Consider the following 21,314-nt stretch of genomic DNA (forward strand, 5'->3'; position numbering starts at 1 on the left):
GTTATACGAATATTTTAATTGTTCTCTGAACAATAAAAACTAAAATATCTCTCAAAATTTTTCAACTGGGAAATTTGCCCGTCATTACCAAAAAAACATTTTCGTTTGTATTACTCTCCGGGAATTGAAAAATGTAAGTTAGGTTTTCGTGTTAAATTCAACATTTAAAAGAAGTTCCTCTACAGTGAAGTTTCTGCCAATGTACTTTCACAGTCTGCATCACTTTACTCTACAGGAGCTTAATAACGTAGATTGATCTGAGTTAGTTAAACAAGAGAATTTAAATTTAAATCTCTTTAACAAAAACTTTCAGTTTAAAATGTTAAGTATAAGGGTTGATTAAACGCCAAAAGGTACACAAATCAGCAGGTAACCAACATTTCATTAATATTTCATTGATATCATTAACCTAATTTTACTGTATTAACTTTTCATTAATATTTTTTAGAATTTATTACGTGTCCCAGACCCTTATGCTGGCCATTTTATTCATAATAATTTTTGTGCTGCGAGAAGGCTCGCTTCATCTAATTTAGATTGATTTTAAAAGGACGTATCTATCTATTAATGCACAGGTTTTTTAATGAAACGCAATTTAAAAAAAAAATTATTAAATTAAATTAAATTATTAAAATACTTTTTAAAAAATGCATTCACCGAAATTATTACATCAGTATGAACCTAAAAATCATTGATTTAAGTTCATCCTTTGATTAAATTAGTTGGATACAATTTGCCAAGTACACTTCTTTAAAAATAACAGATAATTAATACTTAACATGGTTTATTAATATTAAATATTATTATAGTTATCTTTAATTACACTTTTAATTTGTTTACTTATATTTGTATATATATTATACTTATATTATAGATATAGATTTAAATATTGATATACTAGGGGCGGGCGTTGGTCTTGTAGTCAAGAGCGTGACAATGTAAGTGGTAGAACCCCAGTAAGACTACTTTTTATTTGTCAGAAAAAATTGTTTTTAGTAAATTATGAGCTTTCGCCCCTGTCCACGTCACCTAATTGGTAGATGGACGTTAAATACCGCCTGAAAAAATAGGCGATTACATTACTTTTCTTATTATACAGTATATACTAACTAAATAAATACAACGTAATTAAGGATATTTTTAAATTAATTTATCCCTAGATGGATTACTCTGAAGGTTATATACATATATGTAAAACAAAATAAAGATATTTATATTTTTCAGATGGCAATTATTATTTAAATAAATAAATAAATAAAAATTATTATTAAAGTGCTTTACTAATTATTTGATAACAAAACGTCTTTGATAAGTACTCAATTAAAGACTACATTCAATTAAAGTTTGCAAATGAATTATAATTACAAGTATTGTTTATTTGTTATTAACTGCATAATTTGTGCTCATATATTCTGCAGTAAGACTAATTCAAGATTCAATTTATTTTAAATCCGTGATTCAGATTTCAGCAGCAATAGACCAACTCCTACTTTCCCTTTTCCATTTGAATGTGAGAGTGTGATGATTATTCAGAATAAAGCGCCTAAAAAGAAAAATCGCAATAATAATTTAGATTACAGTTAAAGTAAAGTACCTTTTTATAACTAATGATGATATTACTCACCTTTTATTATTATATCAAAAAAATTATTATGAATAAAATGGCCAGCATAAGGGTCTGGGACACGTAATAAATTCTAAAAAATATTAATGAAAAGTTAATACAGTAAAATTAGGTTAATGATATCAATGAAATATTAATGAAATGTTGGTTACCTGCTGATTTGTGTACCTTTTGGCGTTTAATCAACCCTTATACTTAACATTTTAAACTGAAAGTTTTTGTTAAAGAGATTTTTGTACCTTTTGGATAGATTTATTTATAGTTTTATAGAGGGTTGCAAACAATACCATATTTACACAGCATAAACATTTATGAATATATCCTCCCTCTCCTGGCTCTGCGTATAGTTAGCCTTTACATCCTGAAACATAAGTAACTCCGACGGACCCCTCATCCTTTCTCACCTGGGCTTGGGACCGGCTTGGCGGACTTAGTCCGTCAGTTAGTTTAGTCTCACATTTAAAATAAAAGTACAAAAATATGTAAATAAATAATAATATAATTATTTTTAAACAAATCTTTCACAGTGTGGACAATTTTTTTTATTTAATATAATAAATTGTTTCTTTTGAATTAGTTGTGCAAATCTTACAACTGCATCAAACATAAAATTAAATTCAGTTCATAAATAAAAGTTTCCTTCATAATTTAGAAGAAACAACGATCGTAATATTTAAAAAGTTACAAGAAGTTGAGTGCAATTCAATTCCATTATGTAATTAAATTAACTGCTTATAGGGCTGGAACTGTGAAAGGTTCATTTAAAGATAAGTAAAACATCAAAACCATATAATTAAGAATATTGAATTATTAAGTGATGACCTTTTGGCCATTCGGTATAAGAAAACTAATTCAAATGATATATACAAACTTAAAACATGCAATTAAATAAAATACAGAAATTAACTTATAAATATCGTACGATAAGACATAGAATTTGTTTTATTCGCAAATATAAATGTAAATTACAATTGAATAAATTGCGTCATCTTTTTTTTATATTATTATTGTTTGAAATATATTTGGCCTGATTAAATACAATAAATTACAAAATGGGAAATGACATCGAAAATGAAGCAATAATTTCTTTCAAGGCGAGTGATTGACTTGAGACATGGAACCTAAGGTATAGAATCGTACCATCAACTATTCAAGTTATTAAATAAAAACTAAAAACAAAAAATGAACACAGTTATTAGATCTTAAGTGAAATAGTATAAAAACTTAGGTGGGCATAATAAATTTGTTGTCACTTACTATTGTGATAGTATGTGAGGACCAAACAGAGGTATTCATTGCGAAAAACATATTCTATGTAAACAATTTTTTTACTTCAAAAAACAGAAACATGCACAAATAAATTAATAATATCAAATAGAATATTTTCAGTCAGTCCAAATGTCATCTGCTGGCTCTCCAACGGCTAAAATTCGATATAAAAATATTTTAAGTTTTACTAAAAATATAGATTTTTTTTTAAGCACGTTACGTTATTGATTTTAAAAATAAAATATACGCGTCTTTTAAACCCGGATCAAATTTAAAATTATAATTAATAAAGTCGTCATTTAACAAATTCCACGAATTATTTGGACTTTTTACCGCGCAAACGTAGTGGCCAGAATTAAGGTCCGAACCGTAATGGTAAATCACGGACGAAAGTGTGAAATTAAAACCGTCAATATTAATTTTATTTTCATCGAAAGAGTGGATTTCATTTAAAACACGATTTCCTTGATAACGCTTTAGTATAACTATTAGATAATCCGATACCGAGTATAATTTACTACGAATATAAATTTTATTTTCTCCGCATTCTGAACAAGTTATATCCGATAATTTATAGTCGAATAACGAGTGAAAGGTAACCGGCTCGTTATTTTGGAGAACCCCGAATTCTAAAAAGTACATTAACTCAAGATTAATGGGAACGTCATCCCAATAACTATTGCAATTGAAACACTTTCGAACGAATTTTACTGTACAATCAAATAACCTGCAAGGAATGTTATTTTCTGTTTTTAAAGCGGATATTAGAAATATTAGAAATTCTTGCGCGTCTTGTTGAACATTCGCGTTAAAATTTACGTCACTACCGTGAGCAATTAATTCGCGGAGTCTTTTGGTATTAGGTTTTTTGGCACCTCGAGTTATTCCGGATGTTAAAATATTAAATAATTCGAAAGTTACACTCACTTTTTGGTAGTTATCGCGAGTTTTTGGATCCGGAAAAGTTATGTTTATATTATTGACGAGGTTATTCGTTAGGTTAAATTTAACGGTATGTATATTAATCAAACACTGTGCAACGACATTCGCGTAACATGAAACGCCGTCAGAATTCGGTAAGCCAAATATTTCCGTTTTAGAAAAAAGTTCGCGATTAACATGCGATTGGAGAAGGGATTCTTCTTTTGTTAAATTGATGGTGGGGGAAACGCAAATATTATTATTCGCTGTTTGCAAACATGGTGATCGGATCATTTTATTTAAACGACGGTATTCACTTATCGCGTCCATATCTACTTTTATTTTTGCCGAATCGAAATCAATTAAATACAAACCGTTTAAATTAGTGACCCGCGAGAGAGCTACATAGTGCATGCCCGGTGCAAACACTTCTTTTCCTAAACTTGTGAATAAACAATCCAAGGTTAAGCCTTGAGATTTGTGGATGGTTACCGCGTACGAAAGAGTCACCGGAAATTGTTTCCTATGCACGTAAATATTTTTTAACAACAGAAATCGCGCTTTTACCCTTTCTAAAGAAAAGGGTTTGTTATTCACGATAATGATTAAAGAATCTACGACGTTTCCTTTATAAACAAACCGTTCCACTACACCAATTGTTCCGTTTACAATTCCGTTAGCAATATCGATATTTCGTTTAATCATTATTTTCGCGCCAACAAATAAATTTATTGTTTTAGATAAATTAGCAGTGCGGGAGACGTCTTCCGAAATTTTATTAATTAAAAAGTTCAAATCTTTTATTTTTTTATTCGTGAGTTTAAAATTATAATCAATTTCATCGATACTATCTATTGTGACTATTTCTTTCGCGAATTTATCTGAATAAATTTTATTAAAAGTTGTGCACTGAGCTTTAGTCGCGAAGAGACATAACGGATTTCTACCGCAATCGAGTAATACTTTATAATTTTCAATTACATTATTTAAATCATTATTAGGCAAAACACGTGAGTTTAATAGTGCGATGTCTTCTGCGCAGACATTACCCGACCGAATATTGAGCAAAGTGTTTATAAAACCGCTTTTATCATTTTTCTGTCTTACGTTAATTTTTAATTCGTCGTATTCGAACATCGACCAAAGATCAGCAGAACCGATAGACCCGAGTTTGGATTTGCATTCGATGCGAGTTAACTTTTTAAAAACTTGATTACCTTTAACGGGCTGCAATTGTAACAAATCACCGAAAAGTAAAATATTAAAATTACCGAAAGGTTCATTATTTTTAGCAATTTCCGTCAACCGAAGATGAATATAAGCGAAAACGAGACTCGAAACTAAACTAATTTCATCTATTACCAATAATTTCATATCTTTAAGTACGTGTCTAATCGCCCGACAACTTTCAACGTTTAATTTATTATATTCGGCGGTTTGTTGGTGCTCAACCGGGAGCGATAAAAGCCGGTAAATGGTGACGCCATTAACATTATATGCAGCCAGGCCGGTCGGAGCCGTTATAGCCACTGAAACAGTGTCTTTCTTGGGCGGAAATGTATTGTTAATCCAAACTTTTAACGCTTTTAAGAGATACGATTTACCCGTACCGCCTACACCAGAGACGAATAATTTTATTTGACTATTGCATTTATTATTACTTTGGTCGATAAGAGTTTTAGTTATTTTATTAAAAATCCGGCTTTGATCTTCGTTTAAATTAAATTTACTATCGCGATCGTCAATACTAGTATACATCGCCGCGCAAACTTCCAACATCGCCACGTCTGCATCCTGCACTTCTCGGATAATATTATCCTCTTCTAAATTAATGAAATTCTCTTCTTTGAATTCCGCAATTTTACTCTGAAGTTCTTTGATTCCTTCTTCAATCATAATTAATTTATCATGATAAGTCATGGCCTGTTTTAATTCCGCGGAATAATGGTCAAACGCTTCTTGGTACGTCCGAAAACCTTTTAAAATATCCGATTCATTACGCCACGGTTTAAAAAGAAGTAAAAGGGAGTGATAATACTTATTGCGGTCTTGTTCTGTATTTAACGTTTTGTAAATGGGGTGTTGAATCACGTAAGGTTTGCCGCGCTTTCTTAAAATAACATTATTTTTTAATTTTATTCGGTTTTCGGCTTCTAATTGATCGCGGGAAAGATCGTGATAACGACAGAAATCGTACAAGTTTAAAGTTTCTAGATTGTCGGGTCGATTCGGATAATAGTCGTTCAGCCATGACTTCAAATATATATCCGTGGAATTAGCCGGCATATTTTTTAGTTCATTATAAGGTTTTAGACATAGTTTTCTATTTTCGCGAAACGTGGTGCTGATATATCGCATATCTTCCGATTTACCGTACAAATGATGCCCGAGTAACCGGTCTATTGTTTCGTATAACCCGATCTGCCGATGCGTTAATTTTTTTAATCCTAAACTCCACAACGCTTTTTTATTCGATTCTTTACATATATCAGCCCATAGATCTTCTAATTCCGTTTTTTCATTTTTAGAAATGTAACTGGTTACGTAAATAACTAATCTCAAATCTCCGTCTTTAACAAATTGCACGTCAACGTTAAACCCGCCGGAAGCTAATAGAAGGACAGGGTTGTAGTCGTTAATGCGAACCTCACTTCTCTGTCTGGGCAAGTCATAAACACGTTTCGGACCGAAACCTTTAACTCTAGACGCGATTGTAGAAATAATGTCATTAATTATCAATTCGTCAGTAACTTTACGCGGAAATCCAAACCGACATTTAGTATACATTTTTTGTTTTACGCGATATTTTCGTTGGCAATACGAGTTACACTTATGCATTTGATATTTCCGGACAAACGAGTGCAAGACAGGTGACTCTAAAGGATCCGGTAACCGAGCACAAATATAAGTGTTAATAAAATCGGCAACCTTTCTAAAGCAATCGTTATTAATTTCCGGACTATCCCGAATCCACAATAACATGTGGTAATGCGGCGCCCCCCTTTCTTGATATTCTACGCGCCAAAAATAATGCTCCACGTAACCTAATACCGGATTTATTTTATCGTTTATTAAAAACTTGAACATATTTCGGATGAGGCGGTGATAATATCTACACACGCTAGTCGGATCTAACGCACATAACTCCCCGGCGGACATTTTCTCCACGTTAGGAACATCATTATTAATTTTAACAATATATTGCAATAATTCGGAATGATCATATTCTGCACATGACAAAGTTACAAAAAAAGTCGGCGCCCCAAAATCGCGTGTCATGGCATTGAGTTCTTGGCGACGACGTTGCCAATACTCCTTAGTACCCCGTAACGAACTAAATAGATTGATTAAATGCTGTTCCAACTGTTCATCGTTTACGGTAACTTTAGTTAAAATATCATTCACCGTGTACGGTTTGTACGCGCGAACGTTTAACAAGTGTGCTATGGCCCCGCCAAGGTATTTAAATTCACTGTCATTTAGCAAATGAAATAAATAACAAGGATCACGCCGAAATCGCCCGTCTTTATTTAATATCCGTGTTTTACGATACTCAGCGTCCGACAGAGGAACATTTCTATTTACATCAAATTTTCCGAACCTGCCTTTAGGAAATAGATGCGGGAATGTTAAATAATCTAAATTTTTATCAAAAACCGACACGTACTCTCCCTTCATTTGCTGCATTTGATACGATTCGATTTCGCTCGATTCAACCGCGCTCATATTTATCGGATGAAGGGAGTGAAAAGTATAAAATCCGGTTTTATAAAAAGTTGCACTATCTACTTTTTTTATGGATGCCCCGGATACATCCTTAAAAGTATATTTATTACCTATATTTTCGTTAATATTCGGTAACAATTTTACATTTAGATTAACGTTCGCGTATAACGGGTTAATTTCTTTTAAAGCGGCAATCGCTTTGTAAATTTTATTCGCGCTCACTAAATCTCGCCATATGACTCGGTTTTGTGTAGGTACGCCATTAACCAGTACAACCACTTCATGATTTTGGGGCAGTTCGTTCGGTAGCAAGTCCACGTTTTTCTGCAAAGGGAGGGGTAAATAAGTGACGCGACCCTTTAACCCTTTAAGTTTTTCACTGACCGCAATTTTCCCTTTTTTCGGCTGGAGACGAACTACACATTGGAACGATTTAACTAATTGGGTCAGCATTGTTTCGAAAATATTCAGCTTACCAACTTCTTCTGGCACTAGATCTACCTCTAAACAGTTATATGCGGCGCGTCCGGGAATACAATTTTGATTTAATTTTTGTGCACAGTATGTACAAATTTTAATATTATCCGAATGAACTTTATCATAATTTTTATTAATATAAATAATTATAGTTTGCCACGATTTATTATCTTTATTTTGAAATTTAATAAAATCTTTTAAATCCTCGTCATAAAATAAGATGTTGCAACATGCGCAAAAATTTTCCGGAAAAGAAGTTACTTTACTTTTTAACGAAGACAAGTTTTTCTTATATTTAGTCAAAATGTTTATTTCATTAGTGTCGCAACTAGTGGAAGGTACATATTTTTTAAATTTATTGGTGTCGATTTTAAGTGTTCTGAGAAACTTTTTTAAATCATTAACGGACCGTAAAATAGATTCGACATTATTCGCTTTATTTATACACGATGTTACACGATTTATTTTGAAAGACAGATTACGCATAGTGTAAATCTGTCTTTTTAAGTTCCTAAACGCGGTGTAATGTACCGATAATTCAGAAAGAATTTGCAAAAGTGTACTGCATTTAAATATACTGTTGTGTGAAGCGCAGTGTACGGTGTGTCCTTTTTTATTAAGATGTCTGTACCTACATGTGTTCGCAAGCTTTTTGATTGACATTTCATTCACATTGCTTTTTACTAATTCAACTAATTTATTTAAAATCGTGCTCATACTTTGGTCTGAAAATTTACAAGTGATACCGCAAGGCCATTCCACAATATTATTATCTTTAGTAATGTACTTTTTAAAATTGTGCCTATTCACGAAAACGGTGTGATTATCAGTGAGCAATATATGTCCGGGAGGAACCACGCTGTAGGAACTTTCGTAGAAATAAGGTTCAGAATGTGTCGTGTGTTTTTGTTTACCTCCGAATACTTTTACGATATTTTTAGACGTTAGTGTTTTAATTTTATTTACTTCGAACTTATTAACGGCCTCATCGACAACGGCTTTTAATTTATTATTTAGATACCTAAAGTAGGATCGGGCAATTCCGGTTAAATGTTTAGAATGTTTTATCAGGTAATAAGTCATTGTGCGATTAATTTTATTCCTTACACGGCGGTGTTTATTGAACTGACGATTCCGTTTTAAAGATAAACACAATTTATTTATTAGCGCGCATTCATCTCGAAATGTACAAATCTTTTTTCGAGTTTGAATCCGTTTCTTTAATAATGATGCGAATGACGCCGAGGGTTTATTTACGTTTTGGCGAGTCAAAAAGTACCGAATATTTCTTTTTAAATTTATTACAGCGCGATTCTTTTCATTATACCTTTCTTGTCTTAAGTCAATTTCGTTTCTTTTTTTTTCATTGTACTTTCTTTGTGTTTCAGTTTTCTTTTCACTGTTTGTTCTGTCTTTTTGTTTCTGCTTCCTTGCTATGCCAACTTTATGGGCAACATTATACACTCTTTGCTGGTTTATTTTTTTATCTATATGCTCTCTATCATATTTCCTCTGTTTCTTCTGTATTTTCTCTCTATTAGTTAAATTATACTCTCTCTGTTTCTTCTGTATTTTCTCTCTATTAGTTAAATCATACTCTCTCTGTTTCTTCTGTATTTTCTCTCTATTAGTTAAATTATACTCTCTCTGCTTCTTCTGTATTTTCTCTCTATTAGTTAAATCATACTCTCTCTGCTTCTTCTGTATTTTCTCTCTATTAGTTAAATCATACTCTCTCTGCTTCTTCAGTATTTTCTCTCTATTAGTTAAATCATACTCTCTCTGTTTCTTCTGTATTTTCTCTCTATTAGTTAAATCATACTCTCTCTGTTTCTTCTGTATTTTCTCTCTATTAGTTAAATTATACTCTCTCTGCTTCTTCTGTATTTTCTCTCTATTAGTTAAATCATACTCTCTCTGCTTCTTCTGTATTTTCTCTCTATTAGTTAAATCATACTCTCTCTGCTTCTTCAGTATTTTCTCTCTATGAGATAAATCATACTCTTTCTGTTTCTTTTTTTTATCTTCTGTATGAACAAAATCATATTTCCTCTGTTTCTTCTGTATTTTCTCTCTATTAGTTAAATTATACTCTCTCTGTTTCTTCTGTATTTTCTCTCTATTAGTTAAATTATACTCTCTCTGCTTCTTCTGTATTTTCTCTCTATTAGTTAAATCATACTCTCTCTGCTTCTTCTGTATTTTCTCTCTATTAGTTAAATCATACTCTCTCTGCTTCTTCAGTATTTTCTCTCTATGAGATAAATCATACTCTTTCTGTTTCTTTTTTTTATCTTCTGTATGAACAAAATCATATTTCCTCTGTTTCTTCTGTATTTTCTCTCTATTAGTTAAATTATACTCTCTCTGTTTCTTCTGTATTTTCTCTCTATTAGTTAAATCATACTCTCTCTGCTTCTTCTGTATTTTCTCTCTATTAGTTAAATCATACTCTCTCTGCTTCTTCTGTATTTTCTCTCTATTAGTTAAATCATACTCTCTCTGCTTCTTCAGTATTTTCTCTCTATGAGATAAATCATACTCTTTCTGTTTCTTTTTTTTATCTTCTGTATGAACAAAATCATATTTCCTCTGTTTCTTCTGTATTTTCTCTCTATTAGTTAAATTATACTCTCTCTGTTTCTTCTGTATTTTCTCTCTATTAGTTAAATCATACTCTCTCTGCTTCTTCTGTATTTTCTCTCTATTAGTTAAATCATACTCTCTCTGCTTCTTCAGTATTTTCTCTCTATGAGATAAATCATACTCTTTCTGTTTCTTTTTTTTATCTTCTGTATGAACAAAATCATATTTCCTCTGTTTCTTCTGTATTTTCTCTCTATTAGTTAAATTATACTCTCTCTGCTTCTTCAGTATTTTCTCTCTATGAGATAAATCATACTCTTTCTGTTTCTTTTTTTTATCTTCTGTATGAACAAAATCATATTTCCTCTGTTTCTTCTGTATTTTCTCTCTATTAGTTAAATTATACTCTCTCTGTTTCTTCTGTATTTTCTCTCTATTAGTTAAATCATACTCTCTCTGCTTCTTCTGTATTTTCTCTCTATTAGTTAAATCATACTCTCTCTGCTTCTTCTGTATTTTCTCTCTATTAGTTAAATCATACTCTCTCTGCTTCTTCTGTATTTTCTCTCTATTAGTTAAATCATACTCTCTCTGCTTCTTCAGTATTTTCTCTCTATGAGATAAATCATACTCTTTCTGTTTCTTTTTTTTATCTTCTGTATGAACAAAATCATATTTCCTCTGTTTCTTCTGTATTTTCTCTCTATTAGTTAAATTATACTCTCTCTGTTTCTTCTGTATTTTTTCTCTATTAGTTAAATTATACTCTCTCTGCTTCTTCTGTATTTTCTCTCTATTAGTTAAATCATACTCTCTCTGCTTCTTCTGTATTTTCTCTCTATTAGTTAAATCATACTCTCTCTGCTTCTTCTGTATTTTCTCTCTATTAGTTAAATCATACTCTCTCTGCTTCTTCAGTATTTTCTCTCTATTAGTTAAATCATACTCTCTCTGTTTCTTCTGTATTTTCTCTCTATTAGTTAAATCATACTCTCTCTGTTTCTTCTGTATTTTCTCTCTATTAGTTAAATTATACTCTCTCTGCTTCTTCTGTATTTTCTCTCTATTAGTTAAATCATACTCTCTCTGCTTCTTCTGTATTTTCTCTCTATTAGTTAAATCATACTCTCTCTGCTTCTTCAGTATTTTCTCTCTATGAGATAAATCATACTCTTTCTGTTTCTTTTTTTTATCTTCTGTATGAACAAAATCATATTTCCTCTGTTTCTTCTGTATTTTCTCTCTATTAGTTAAATTATACTCTCTCTGTTTCTTCTGTATTTTCTCTCTATTAGTTAAATCATACTCTCTCTGCTTCTTCTGTATTTTCTCTCTATTAGTTAAATCATACTCTCTCTGCTTCTTCTGTATTTTCTCTCTATTAGTTAAATCATACTCTCTCTGCTTCTTCAGTATTTTCTCTCTATGAGATAAATCATACTCTTTCTGTTTCTTTTTTTTATCTTCTGTATGAACAAAATCATATTTCCTCTGTTTCTTCTGTATTTTCTCTCTATTAGTTAAATTATACTCTCTCTGTTTCTTCTGTATTTTCTCTCTATTAGTTAAATCATACTCTCTCTGCTTCTTCTGTATTTTCTCTCTATTAGTTAAATCATACTCTCTCTGCTTCTTCAGTATTTTCTCTCTATGAGATAAATCATACTCTTTCTGTTTCTTTTTTTTATCTTCTGTATGAACAAAATCATATTTCCTCTGTTTCTTCTGTATTTTCTCTCTATTAGTTAAATTATACTCTCTCTGCTTCTTCAGTATTTTCTCTCTATGAGATAAATCATACTCTTTCTGTTTCTTTTTTTTATCTTCTGTATGAACAAAATCATATTTCCTCTGTTTCTTCTGTATTTTCTCTCTATTAGTTAAATTATACTCTCTCTGTTTCTTCTGTATTTTCTCTCTATTAGTTAAATCATACTCTCTCTGCTTCTTCTGTATTTTCTCTCTATTAGTTAAATCATACTCTCTCTGCTTCTTCTGTATTTTCTCTCTATTAGTTAAATCATACTCTCTCTGCTTCTTCTGTATTTTCTCTCTATTAGTTAAATCATACTCTCTCTGCTTCTTCAGTATTTTCTCTCTATGAGATAAATCATACTCTTTCTGTTTCTTTTTTTTATCTTCTGTATGAACAAAATCATATTTCCTCTGTTTCTTCTGTATTTTCTCTCTATTAGTTAAATTATACTCTCTCTGTTTCTTCTGTATTTTTTCTCTATTAGTTAAATTATACTCTCTCTGCTTCTTCTGTATTTTCTCTCTATTAGTTAAATCATACTCTCTCTGCTTCTTCTGTATTTTCTCTCTATTAGTTAAATTATACTCTCTCTGTTTCTTCTGTATTTTCTCTCTATTAGTTAAATCATACTCTCTCTGCTTCTTCTGTATTTTCTCTCTATTAGTTAAATCATACTCTCTCTGCTTCTTCAGTATTTTCTCTCTATGAGATAAATCATACTCTTTCTGTTTCTTTTTTTTATCTTCTGTATGAACAAAATCATATTTCCTCTGTTTCTTCTGTATTTTCTCTCTATTAGTTAAATTATACTCTCTCTGCTTCTTCAGTATTTTCTCTCTATGAGATAAATCATACTCTTTCTGTTTCTTTTTTTTATCTTCTGTATGAACAAAATCATATTTCCTCTGTTTCTTCTGTATTTTCTCTCTATTAGTTAAATTATACTCTCTCTGTTTCTTCTGTATTTTCTCTCTATTAGTTAAATCATACTCTCTCTGCTTCTTCTGTATTTTCTCTCTATTAGTTAAATCATACTCTCTCTGCTTCTTCTGTATTTTCTCTCTATTAGTTAAATCATACTCTCTCTGCTTCTTCTGTATTTTCTCTCTATTAGTTAAATCATACTCTCTCTGCTTCTTCAGTATTTTCTCTCTATGAGATAAATCATACTCTTTCTGTTTCTTTTTTTTATCTTCTGTATGAACAAAATCATATTTCCTCTGTTTCTTCTGTATTTTCTCTCTATTAGTTAAATTATACTCTCTCTGTTTCTTCTGTATTTTTTCTCTATTAGTTAAATTATACTCTCTCTGCTTCTTCTGTATTTTCTCTCTATTAGTTAAATCATACTCTCTCTGCTTCTTCTGTATTTTCTCTCTATTAGTTAAATCATACTCTCTCTGCTTCTTCAGTATTTTCTCTCTATGAGATAAATCATACTCTTTCTGTTTCTTTTTTTTATCTTCTGTATGAACAAAATCATATTTCCTCTGTTTCTTCTGTATTTTCTCTCTATTAGTTAGATCATACTCTCTCTGTTTCCTTGCTATTGTTTCTTTGTGTTCCAAATTGTACACTTCCTGTTTTTCTTTTATTTCTATTTTTTTTCTTAAGTTATATTGTCGCTGTTTAGTTACTATTCCCTCGCGATTTTTAACGTAGTACCGCTGTTGCTTAGTTGCGGCGGGGGTCACAATAGTGTATAAACTACAGTTTTCGAGCTCAGCAGTGCTGTCAATTGTCTGTCTAATACCCGATACTAATTTTTTAATTGTTTGCTTTTTTTTCCGGTGTTTAGAAGGCATATCTATAATATAATTTAAAATCTTTAGTATTTAGAAATAAATAACTAATACTTAATATAAATACTTAACGTAATGTTTCCTTCGACTCTGGAAAAAAAAAATTTAGGTTCGAAAAATGAAGTAAATTTTGTTTTTTGCAATGAAACATAAAACTTTAAAGAGTAATTTTTTTAAATTGGAAATATTTTAATTTGATGTATTAACAAAAAAGAACTTTTAGAACAATAACTGATTATTGAGCAAGGGCGGAAATTTAGTTTATAGTTATCCAAATTCATTAATGTGCTATGGTATTATAAGATAGATTTGCAATTTACCAAAATAAATAAAAAAAAACTTAGAGGAGAATAAAAATAAAATCAATGAAAAACGAAGAAATTCTTCACTAATGCAGCAGAGTAGAGACTTCCGGTTTAGGGATTGTATTGTCTGTGGGCTTTGTCGAACCTGATTGAAATTAGTATCAGTTTAATCACTGATACGAGTATCAGCTTAATACGATTTTCGTTTTGAGATATTTTGACAACACATACAATGCTACATATACAGTATGTGCGCATATATACATTTCCGGTGGAAAGATGAAACGGAAAATTTTTACAAGGGCGCAATACTTGTCTAAGAGGAAGTGAAAAAGTAAAAAAATGTTTTATTTATTTTTTAAACAGGCACTTCCGGTTAAACAATTCTCTTCAAACTAAGAATTTAAGCGGAATATTGAATTCATTTGTTAGGACTTAAGTGGTACCTCCGATCACTAGAATGAAATGATTGTACTTTAGCCTGCCTACCTTCCTTCCTCCACCAGAATCGTTTGAAATTGAATTTTATCGGAAAAATGTTTCAAATAAAAGTAATAGACGTAAATATATGCAAACTATGTGCCGAGAAAATTACAGTAGAAAATTGTTTAGAGAAAATCTTGAAGAAGTGAAAACTGTTCATTAACATGATAATTTGGGTTACAAGTTTATTATCAGACAAAAGTAATGAAGCAAGTTGGTCTTAAAAGCGGGGAGATACGTTCAAAAAATGGATAAAAAAATAAAAATAAATTAGAGTATCTACATCACAACAAGAAGGTTTAAACTTTTAAATTTTTAAACTTTATTTTTCCGATCGAGCAACGAAAGTACTCTAAGCAATATTATTAACTTTTTGATAAAGGAAGTGAATTTTAACAATCAGTCAGAACTAGGATCACTTTTCATCTAGACAGACATCAGCAGTTAAGTACAATTAATCGGACTAAAATCAACCGCCAAATAAGAGTAATTTCTGAATTAAAATGTATTTAACTAAATTATTACAAAAAATGTACTTACCAAATTGAGAAGGATGTATGAAGTCTTCAATAAATAGTTTAATAGCTAATAAAATAGAAAAAATAACAAGCACTTCTTCTACGGATGTCAAAAGACGTTTGAATTAGATTAAATAATTATTTCCACTTTATAGTGCATTCAAAAGATAAAGGAGGGGGAAATCACGCCACTAAGTTAAGTTTAAATAAGTTTAAAGTTTATTAAATTAAAACCATATCATGTTTATTGTTTACTATTCAGGTGGAAAGAGTAAAGTCTAATGGCATTTATATTATCAAGTTAGGGATTAGTCATAGATATTATTTCTGAATGTTTTTATGTAGACATTATTCATAGTTTATTAAATTATAGAAAACATTATTATTATTGACTCTTTCTCATCGCAACAAATACAAATTAATATTACAAACAGTTTTAACTGATGAAGTTCTCTTATCGCAACTTTTGGAACAAGATTTTCTCAGAAATTATAATTTCTATGAACAAAATCTGGTAACAACACTCTCACGACTTCCTCTTAATATTATTCTTTAAATTATACTTACAAATATTCTACAAACTTGGGACGTTTGTTATATTTAATTCTAATAAGTTTAGAAATTTAGGATTAATCGGATTTCCTGTATAAGTTTCCCAAAAATTCCTGACAAACTGAAAAATCTCGTCATTAAAGTGATACTTCCGGTATACCGATTTTGACTAAAACTTTATCTCATCTAAGCTAAGACATTTAACGTTCTGCGATTTCTGGTATTTGATAATCACACACACTGAAACAGAGAGAGATAGAGGGAGAATTTTTTCAGGCCGCTCGTTACACTTTCATTATCTAAGCGAGGCTTAATCTACCGTGCAATAAAATGTCCATGTTTGAAGAAAGTAACACGCGGAAGTCTTTTCTGAGAAAATGTGCTCCCTTCATACACCCACAGCCAGACCATTTGATAATTTGAAACGATTGCAATACTTCCCCTTAATAGGTGTAAGAGCACACCTTCGCTTTACTGTTAAGCGGGGAGCCCTAACCCCTTCATCCTCCCAAATTTTATCAATATCGGGCTGATTTACAGAGTTATCAGTAACAATAATATTGGAAGGGGCCTTACATACATTGGACGAACTCCCGTCCCAAATATGCGCAGCGTCAAGGCCTCTAAAATGCAAATCTACATAAAATTTTGAATAATATGACACTTCATTCACGAAAATCGGTTATTGCGAAGATGATTTGAAAAGATTGCAAAACTTCCCCTTATTAGGTGTAAGAACAGAACGTCGCTTTAATTTTAGATAGAGGAGCCCTATCCCTTTCACCCTACCAAATTTTATCAAAAACGTGCCAATATTTACAGAGTTATTAGTAAAACTAGTTATAGAGGGGGCCTTACATACATGGGGCTAACTCCTCTCCCATTTGAGGTACAGCATCGAGACCCCCAAAAGGCACATCTACATAAAATTCCGAATCGAATGACACCTCATTCATGAAAATCGGTTTGCGCGTTTAGGCGCTACGTTGTTTACAAAAAAGGTAACAACAACAAGAAGAAGAAGAAGAACAACAAGAACAAGAACAACAACAATTTTTGAAAAAGCCGTTTTTGCTCATTTTCAGCAACTTTTTTCTCAAAACCTATTAGATCTGGGTTGTTGCAAAAAATTACAGTCATAAAGGAGGATTTGCCCTTTATTTTAAAGAAAATTTGGGAATTTTATCTTTTATAGAAAAAGAGAAAAAAATTGTCAAAGTTGGGTGTTTTTCAACGTTACGCTTTTTCGTGCAGTTTTTGACCATCAACCCTTATACAACTGTCCTACCGGACAGTTTTAATAACTCTTGTCATACGCTAAACTAGTTTGTACGAAAATTATGCAGAGATTTTGATCTAAAAATATAAGCTTGTGTACATTTGATAGACATCTCTATTGATTAGGTCAGAGAAGCTGGTAGGGGAAAGATTATCAACTTTATTGCCAACACTTCTCATTCTGTGAAACGGATCAAACTACTAAATAATCGCACCAAGTGTGATATTCTGAAAATTACTGTTACGTTTAGTATTTCTAAAATTTAGAGATAGCTTACTTACTTCAGATAGATAACTTAGTTTTACAATAGTTACCTTAAACGAACTATAAATGCTGAAATGTGTACATTATATCTCAGGTTAATTAATAGTGTTGATGATGTTGAGAATCGTGATGGAAAGTTGAGTTAAAGTTTCCAAAGTGCGCTTTCATTACCATCTGCTAGCTGCCAGCGGTATATACTCGAGTACTCCACCAACAGACTGTGGCGGCTTCAGAGAAAGGCACAAGAAGAACAAAGCCTAACAATTTCACTTACTTGGTAATTATTCTAATTGTAAAACTTCTCTGAGGTGAAGAAGAAACGAAATATAGTCAAGCTTTAAAGCCCATTTAAGTAATTAACAATTTATATTGCAGTTCATGGAATCCTCTGCTCTCCTGTATTTTTAATCGAACTTTTAAAACATTTTTTCTTTCAAATTAAATTGAAACAATGATAGGTTTACTTTTTACCTTTTAAATTTTATTGCATTTTAAAAGCAAACATAGTGAGGAATTAATTACTTCTTTGTAGCAATAGTTAAAGCTTTAATAATAAAATGTATGCTGAGGAACTGCATTTTAAGTTAATCTTTAAAATAAAAAAAATTACTTCCAATAAGTATATGTATTTAAAAACAATCAAATCTAAACTGTACTAGAAAAGTCAGAGCTATTTCCTGCAGTCACTAAAATAACTGCTTCAAAACTTTGTTCCAGCTGTAGGGCTTCTTACCAACCACCATCTCTTAAGAACGGTCGGTGGTAACCCTCGGCAAGTTCTGTTGGTATAATAAACAAGTAATAAATAGGTTTGTATTTATTTCTTTATTACTATTTATTTATTGACACAATTTAAAACATGACACAAAATAAAAATGCATAAATAAAAATGTTGATACTGTAGCCACGAAAAATGCCACTAAAATGGCCAGTCTATTCTTCAAGTGGACTTAAAGGCAATTTGACTTCAATAATGGGTTTTAACAAAGCATTTATTGTTGCCAGCAAGAATGACGAAGGGAGTTAACGGAAATAGCCTGTTAGGATGTAAAAAAATTAATAAATTTAAAGAAGTTGCGAACATCCATGTTACTTCTAAGACCAATTTTTTACTTGCTCCAATCACTGGAATGGAAATATTTGAATGGAAGTGTATTTAAGTGTAGTAAGTATTTAAGGTGTAAGTTAAAGACAAATTATCGGCACCAAACTGATAAATCAACTTCTGATGTTGAATGAAAATCCAAAACCGGATTAAGAAATAATAATGGTGATAAAAAGCGTACTTCGAAGGATAAAATTAACGATTTTAATTTAAATTTGTTTGTACTTTACCATTTTATTTCTATATTTGGAAGACTATACCAGAAACCTCATTTCTCATAAAAGGTCATGGTGAATCAAATTTGTTGGTGAAATTTCAGAATTCCTAGCTCAGGCTAGGAGAATATTGGACGGAATTGTGAGTATACAGAAACTTATTCGAGTATTCTAAAATTCTGTGAGCAGCCGCCTTAAGGTTTCATTTGGACTTGGACATAACGTTCGTCAGGAAAAAACTTTGATCTGAAACTTATTCTTAGGGAATATTGATTGATGTTGGTGGGTTTCTTGCGGAAGCTGTTTTCTTTTTCTTCTAATTAAATCTTTTGTTGCAATTTCTACGTTTATTAATAAAGAATTTAACTTTAATTTTATATCTAATTACAGTTTCAAGAAAATTAATAATTAGTTAATGCCGGAGAAAGAGTGTGATTTTCACGAGTGATTTTTTATTTGGTGACGCTAATTTTATGAAAAGTCCATTTTTAGTAGTTTAAAAAGTATAAATCAGGTGGAAAAATGATTGAATAAATTTAAACGTCCGTCCGGATTTTGATTCAGAAAGTGACAGTAAAATTATAGTTTAGAATGAATAAACATTTCGTGTGTGTACTGCTTTTTAATTATTAGGTTATGTATGTTGAAGTGGACTGAAATGGTGTGCATTAATGTGAAAGGATGAAGTCCTGGCTGAGAGGAGCCAGCGATCTTGCTGCAGTGAGAAGGACCGGCGCAAACATACTGCAGAGAGTCCATTTTACCCTCAACTAGATGATTATTTATTCAACACCTACTCATTTACACCTTCTTTGGTAGTCAAACGCCCGGTGCAGAGCCACAACTCTGAACGAAAGGTGACAATTTGCTTAAAGTAGGACATTTGTAGAAAATATCTTTTCCAGCTATTTCATAATGAACATACACAATCGAATTTAAAATTTAGTTCGGTTATTTATTTTATTTTATTTTTTGGGGGCAGGGGATTTAAGGAGCGTCAACGGAGGTTATTGGAGCCCAAAGCTTTTTTCAGGCACTGTCGGCCTCCGGACAGTGTTCTCTCGTTGCAGACAACACTGTCCATCACCGGACAGTGAGCTGTAAGAAGCTCCTAGAAAGACAAAATCCAAGGGTCAGCAGTTGGATTCGAAAACCCGGTATCTTCGCGAGGGAATCCAATACGCTAGTTCATAGCTGATTCCTTCCCTTAGTTTGGTAACGACAATGAGATACTAAAGATTTAAAAATAGAATTTGAAAATATCTCTCTCTCCCTGGTCAGGTAATTCATCGAAGAAAGTGTAAATTGTATTTTGACTAGGTGCCACTAGGGCATGTGTAATAAGATCTAGAATGAAATCGGTCAACCGCTGAAGTCTCACTATAATATGTATGCCTTTCATTTGAATCATTTCACTAGGATTACGCTTTTTAAGTAAGTGGTGGGGTTGAGGGTCAGATCACATTTCCCTTTATCCCAACAGTACTTTATACTGCATGGGGTGGTCATAATCCTATTCGTCAGTAGTACTAGTGAAAGTGTGAACTACAGTTCGTCCTTGCTGGCCAAGGTGCTGTGGCAGATGCTGAACAGGCAAATCAAAAGAACAGCTCCAACCTAACTTTGTACGGCCTAAATCGAGGTTGGTCAAGATTGTGGGTCGCTGATGACCATAGTTCTCAATGTATATAAAAAAAAAATATACATTTACAGTAGCTGAATGGAGACTGGGTCCAGTGAAGTTTCTATTATGATCTAGCAATCCTAAGAAATACAAAGATGATTTCTATTAAAATCACCAGGGGATTGGAAGGAGTTTATCTCTGAATACTTCAGAATGGCGAAAATGTACTGACTGTGAAGGCTTTTAATTAGGATTGTGGATTATCGGCTGCATCACAATATTATGAAAAAAGGTGGAGTTATTTTATTGTTCGGTCCCTGCCCGAATAGGTTGCTCTAATGTTCTAGGAGACTCTGTAAGTTTCTCCTATCAAGAACGTTTTTCTGGTCTTAATGAGTAATCAAATGAGTTTTTAGAAAAATGAGATGTACAGGTGCTTCAAATCAGACGCTTCTCTATCCTTAATTCGTCTCGAATTTGGTGTTAACGAGACTTTTGAAAATTGTCTTTTAGCTTCCAGGAATGGACTGTTTCACTGTATAAATCTTTAAGCCTTGAACTCGATAGGTTTCGAAAAATTAAAATGTTGTTTGGGGGGGCCTAGCAAGTTTGATAGATGACTTTGTGTCAGTCACGTTCATCTCACAGACTACTGGTTGGTTCCTCTAACAGACACCTCTGTATAATGGAGCTCATACCAGATCGCTTATGTCCTGTTGGAGTGGTAGAGCAAGAAACATCCATTCATTTCAGAACGGGTGGTTTGGATTGTTAGGAGATCAGGTTCAGGAACAGGTTAACTATGAAG

At 31.8% G+C, this 21,314-nt stretch overlaps 1 protein-coding gene across 1 annotated transcript; it reads right to left on the minus strand.

Annotated features, from left to right (window-relative positions):
- Positions 1–2,063: 2,063 nt before the first annotated feature.
- On the minus strand, positions 2,064–17,326 carry LOC141459828 (uncharacterized). The gene is made up of 2 exons (XM_074139353.1): positions 15,490–17,326; positions 2,064–14,251 (listed from the first exon to the last, which is right to left on the minus strand). Exon 2 carries the CDS (start codon positions 14,162–14,164, stop codon positions 3,110–3,112), a length of 11,055 nt encoding a protein of 3,684 aa, XP_073995454.1. The 5' UTR covers positions 14,165–14,251; positions 15,490–17,326; the 3' UTR covers positions 2,064–3,109.
- Between the last annotated feature and the right edge of the window lie 3,988 nt (positions 17,327–21,314).

The sequence above is a fragment of the Rhodnius prolixus genome, unplaced genomic scaffold (genome assembly GCF_049639745.1).
Source record: "Rhodnius prolixus isolate KJV_2025 unplaced genomic scaffold, Rpr scaffold_1, whole genome shotgun sequence".
NCBI lineage: Eukaryota > Metazoa > Arthropoda > Insecta > Hemiptera > Reduviidae > Rhodnius > Rhodnius prolixus.

Coding starts and splice junctions, on each gene's coding strand:
- LOC141459828 (XM_074139353.1), bottom strand. CDS start 14,164: ATGCCTTCTAAACACCGGAAAAAAAAGCAAACAATTAAAAAATTAGTA.